The 5,956-nt window shown below is 37.8% G+C and overlaps 1 protein-coding gene across 1 annotated transcript in view; it reads left to right on the forward strand.

The window, feature by feature from the left end:
• SEMA3A (semaphorin 3A) overlaps positions 1–5,956 on the forward strand; it is a 121,032-nt gene that overhangs the window by 91,302 nt on the left and 23,774 nt on the right. Inside the window, exon 10 of the mRNA XM_019473707.1 lies at positions 2,517–2,736. Within this exon, the coding sequence (XP_019329252.1) occupies positions 2,517–2,736 (220 nt within the window). The remainder of the gene's footprint in view (positions 1–2,516; positions 2,737–5,956) is intronic.

A 5,956-nucleotide genomic window follows, 5' to 3' on the forward strand; every position in this document is an offset into this window, starting at 1 on the left:
TCGCTTCGCTTCGCTTCGCTTCGCTTCGCTTCGCTTCTCTGACTTTATGTGAGTTGAGATTCCTCTGCAAGTAATTTGGACTATGGATGGGCTAAATCTTGCCTATTGATGGTGCCCATTTCACTCCATTGAAAAGGGAGGGAGTTATAGCAATGAGAGTTTGATTTCATTTCAGTCAGTTTCCTAAAGTGGGGTGGGATGAATGTGAGCCATAGCCTAGTCCAGGTATGCACTTTAAACTTTAGATGTAAAGACACGAAGTTACGGTCATTTTTTTATTCTCAGAAAAGCAGGGGATCCAAGGAGTAATCTGGCTCTCAGAATTGGGAGTCTAATTTAAACACACAGAATTATGACACTAATTCTAGTTTTATGATTTTTCTGCATAAAATATATAGTCAACATTGCTGCAAGTAAAATCCTTTGTTAGAAAATGAGCCAGAAAGTAAATATTCAAGCAATTGAAACACAGCTGAATTTCATTTACTTGAAATGGAAATGAATATTCATTTACTGGTTTTTTCAGTGTTTGCCCAGCTGCAATTAACAATACTTAGTTTTTGTGTAGTGATTTCTATACTTAAAGCACTTCACATATAATATCTACTTAATCATTATCTAATTAATCTGAGTAATTAGTATTGAACTGTAGTTAGAATATTAATCGAGATGTAAAGCAAACTTAAAATTGAAGTGTAGAATTTTAAACATAAATTTGAGACAGACAATGATTTGGCCAATGATTATAAAAAGCCTATCTGATTTTCTCTTTGTAATATTTCTGTACAAGAGAGCAAGAACATATAATAATAAAAAGGCTGAAAAATGTTGACACAATAAAGTAGATAACTAACTTGCTTTCTGCTTAGTCTGCTCCACATGCATTAATCAAATATTCTCCCTCCCTCCCTTCCTCCCTTCCATACCATATAATAGAACAGAATGTGGGAATTTGCTTACTAACAAATATGCCAAAAAGGGACTATTTACACTTTATATGCCCATGCTGGAAGCATCCCTTTGCTGAGTATAACAACTACTCCTTTTGACAACATTGATTTTTTAATTTCATTTCTGATGAATTATTAATAATTTGGATCAAGGTGATGGCAAAGACAATTGATTTCTTCTGCTGAGCATCCTGCAAGGTCTGGATTCTTGGTTGATAAGATGTTGTCCTCTAGATTTTTAATTTAATTGGAAGATATTCTATATGTGGATATAAAGGGCAAATTATCTAGGGCATTTTAACACCAGCTGTTCATATTTCAGGTTCAAATCATTTCAGGTTCATGCCGCAAACATAATTATTGTCAACTGGGTTTCAGAGTTTTAAATGTCTTAAATAGGTATCTGAACAGATTAGGAGTGGGGAACACCAGGTTCTTTGCTGAGTATCTTTGGACTGGTGATCTAATGTCATTGTGGCTCATTTTTTTATCCATTCAACATTACTAACACACTACTAATGCTTATGTTAAAGTAACCCTTAATTGTTCATAAAATACTTACCAATTCTACAGAAGAGATGAGGGCAAATGGTGGTGATTAGCCACAGTCCCATGAGGACATGTGGTAGGTGAAATTGGAGAAATACTTTTGTGGCTACCAAAGCCATGGTCTTACCTCTCCTTCCCTTTTCAGGCTCTATTTTTTGCTCATGTTGGGAGAATGTGAGCAAAATGTGAAAAGCAGAGCCCTCTGCTTTTCACAGATTAGAGGCAAAACTGTCTGGCCCACCCATGGCTATATAAGGGGGCAAAGGGACTCTTTACTGTGTTACTTCATGGGGACCAGGTTAATCCCAAGAGGACACCAACTTTTCTATTACTGCGCAGTACACAACAGTGAGGAGTTATTTCAGTTCTTTAGCAAGACTCATCTCACCTAACGGTTCACATGGACAGCATCACCAGCAGCACTCGCAGGAAGCTTTCTCTAGAATCAATGGAGAGAAAAGAGATACATTTCGGACAGGATTCATTTGATTTGATTTAGTGTAACAGGATCAATGTTATCAGGACTACATGGATAACACAGGCTTGTTGAGACAAGCAGGAGTTTGAAAAGTCAGTAGAACAGGGAATTGTTTTCCAGCATTTAAGGATTTGGTTCCTCAGAGAGGAATTGACTTCCAGTCAACTTCTGAAGACAATACTTTGAAATTAAGATGGTGGCATAATTAATTAATTTTCTGTTGTATACATAACCAAATACTGAAAATGCTTGTCTCATACTGAATGATTTTAGATAATTCAGGATTTCTTCCTTCTGCTAGTTAAAGACTAATACTAATCAGCAAATGACTGAAAATCCTTTTGCACTGCATAGTAGTAAGAAAAATGATGTATGAGGAACATTTACATTCTGTTAACTATATTGATTTACATCCAAAATGGAAAAAAAAAAATATTTAATTATAGGCTGCAGTAGTTGGGATGATTGTAATGAAATGGATTTCTAATATGTTTCTAGTGATCAAGAATAAAATGTAAAACGTTCTTTTTTATTTCCAGTGTCCTAGTAAAACATTTGGAGGCTTTGATTCCACGAAGGACCTTCCTGATGAAGTTATAACATTTGCAAGAAGTCATCCAGCCATGTACAACCCGGTATTCCCCATCAACAACCGTCCAATCATGATCAAAACGGATGTGGATTACCAGTTCACACAGATAGTAGTAGATCGAGTAGACGCAGAAGATGGCCAATATGATGTGATGTTCATTGGCACAGGTGAGAAGTCTTGAATCTACACCGTATGCTCCTCCAGGCATTATGGAGACATAGATCAGATAAAATTTCATGCTCTGAAAGACAGAACACTGACAGAACAGTGTATACCTGTGAAAATTCAGGGCAAGACTCAAAACTGTGCATGTGGGGAGGTCTTTGTTAAATACATTCACTGTTACAGGTTCAGGCCGTGGCCTGTATAGCTTAATTCTTTAGGAGCTTTGCCAACTGGATTAAGATCAAACCACTCTCTTTTCAACTATTGTTATTAGGGAATTTTATTAGAAATATCTTGCCTTATTAATTATAATTTAGTATTAAAATGAGGGTTTTGAGGTACACATTTTGAAGTGTAGCATAAGAAGTATTAACATGAATGAGGCAAGTATCCAGGTATGGGAAATGTCTTGTGTGCCTTTCAAGTATTTCAAGTATTGCCTTAAGATTGCCCAGCTCTTTAGCCAGAAGAGTGCATCATTTTATTTAAGGTGAAGATATCTAGCACATACTAAGTGTTTTAAGAAGAGCTGGTATTCAAATAGAAACGTGATATCCTTTCCCAAGCATTTGCAGAATTGTACAGCTTGGGCATTTTATAAAAGTGAAAATATGCACTCAGAAAAGGCTTTTTTATCCAGAAAGGTAATAATGAGAAATAACAGTGGCCAGAAATTAGCTGATATGCATTTGCCTAAGTTCAGGGGCTTCGGAACTATGCTGATTAGCAGTTGGTGGATCTGCTTCTTCATCTTTGAAGATTTTCCATTAGTTGGCTGGTGTTTCAGTTATGTTGAATAAAAGTTTTTTAAACTTTTATTGAACATAATTGCTAGCAATTAGACATTGACATCATAAAGCCAAAACAAATCAACCCAAAACCTCACTGTTTCTTGTGAGCTTTGGACCAAAAAATATCTGTCTGGCTGTCTGTCTTATAACAGTCCCATTTTTTACTTGCTTTAAGTACAGTTCTGGTACTCTAGACCTGGGGTCAGATTTCCAAAGCAATAAATCTCAAGGTCTCTTTCACGTTGATGCCTGAAATATATTATGAGTAAACTGAGAGCTGATGAAGCTTTGTGTACCAAACACAGTGCATGCGTAGCAATTCAGAACATTTACTGCAGGAAACGCAGATCTGCAGAAAGCGTTCCAACTCTTTAAAGCTGTGAACTGAGATATTAGATATCAGTGCTACAATATGTTCTTGCATAAAACATTGAAAAGTAGTTTCATATGATTTTACACAACACATATATTTTCCATCACACATTAGAGACTTCAATGCCATCTACAATTGGCAGTGTTTTGTGCCGTTCAGCAAGTCTTCTATGACCTGATTCAGCCCAGAAAAAAAATTAATAGCAATACTCCCCTTGGCTGCGATGTGAGGGAACAAGCCCTTCAGCATGCAGAGTATGATGCTGAACAAACATAAGGAGCTGATTTATGTCTACATCTTGAGCACAAGAGGTGGCATTTATCTCACCAAAGTTTGGCATTCAGTCTAAGAAAGATGCATTGGCTTCTACAAGGCAAAGAGATAAGTACTTCCAGAGAGAGATTCATCGTACTTTCTTCGAGACATCTATTAGAGTAAGATGAATAGTTATGCAGAAGTTCCTGTCTGTTTTCAGACAGTACAGGAAGACTTGCTTAAACCTGAGCTATAGCTTTTAGATGGTTATCATTACATATAGTGGTTCTTATCTAAATTAGTCAGGCAAGGTCTCCCTCTGAAAGAGCCTCAATGATACCTAGCTCTTACCTTTGAGTTAGGAATTTAGACACTCACTTAATTCCCTAAACCACTAATATTCAGGTGTGTGGTAAGTGCTCTGGATCGCATCCAACATTGCTGATAGTTGTGCCAAAGGACTGTGAGAAAAGTATTGAAAGATTGTTACTTGCACTTGCCAAAAGAGATTTCAGCACCAAAACCCCAGCTTTGTAAGTGCAGAGTGTTAATAGTTCTTGAAATATTAGTTTTGTCCATAGAAACTGTTCTTTTTCCAGCAGGAGGTTATACCCTCATGGGGCAAGAACAGGTGTTACAACACCTGTGCTTGGAGCTGGGGCACCAAAGATGCTCCGTGCTCCTCTGAGTTCACTATCCTTATTGCGGTTTTCAGAATGAGGAAGGGGCATCTTCCACAGAGGGGTAAAGGAAAAGCGGCAGAACTGAGGCCCTGCCTGCCTTTTGCCAGAAAGCTGCACTGAGCCGGCTGGTCAAAGTCAAAAGAACCAGAAACAGATACACAATCATCTTCCCCAAGCAAAGAACAAGCCAGAGAGCAGATTAGGGACTCTAGTCACAGTCCAGTTTCCCAGTTGATGATCTGAACCTATGACAAAGCCAGAATTAAGCTCTCTGGGATATGACTAGATTTTTCTACACAGGTCTGTCCCATCAGATTAGATACATTTCTCTGTATTTTCCCATTGCTGTTGCAGCAATCTACATTATTCCCACATGCTGCTGAACTTCAATATGTTGAGAAATACTTTTTTTTTCCTTTTCATTGAATAACTGATGATAATTGAACACAACATAATTAATAGCCATCCATTGTGGTCACATTTTCCTTTCCTGTGGGTGAAATCTTTAGCCAAGCAGTTTCTTTCCCACTGTGATTGTACCAGTGTGTTTCACAATGGAAATAAAATCATATCGGCATGCTTGAAATTATATCAGAAAAAAACAGGATTTAAGATATGCACTTAATGCATATCCTGAGTGTCTGATGTTTGGGATCATTTGGCACAGCCAAGGTACATCTGTCACTAAAGCAAATTAATAACAGTAATCTCATCTTACTGAGCAGACCCTATTGATCCTAAAGGAGAAGCCTGGTTCCATTTGTGTGAAATTGTTTGAAATACTACTCTGTAAAACTTGATCTAGAACTCAGATAAAACCCCACTTTGGTACCTGTGGCCTGACCAGAGTCGCCGTAGTGATTAACACAGTGTATCTTTGACCTCAGAGGCTTTCTTGAGCATCAAGCAACTGTAATTGTTGCAGGATCCACTTAAAAGTCAGACCTTTTTTGAAAGAACATATGTGGGGAACTCATGTCTGCTCAGTGCCCACTCAGGCTCCACAGTTTCCCTTGTGCTGTTTTATCAAAAATCCCCCTTTATTTCTAGAATATGGCGTTTGATGGACCGTGACTGAGGACAGCCATAGCCCAACTCAGAACACAGTCATGACACATTG

This window comes from Aptenodytes forsteri, unplaced genomic scaffold (assembly GCF_000699145.1).
Source record: "Aptenodytes forsteri isolate BGI_AS27 unplaced genomic scaffold, ASM69914v1 Scaffold87, whole genome shotgun sequence".
In the NCBI taxonomy this organism is placed as follows: domain Eukaryota; kingdom Metazoa; phylum Chordata; class Aves; order Sphenisciformes; family Spheniscidae; genus Aptenodytes; species Aptenodytes forsteri.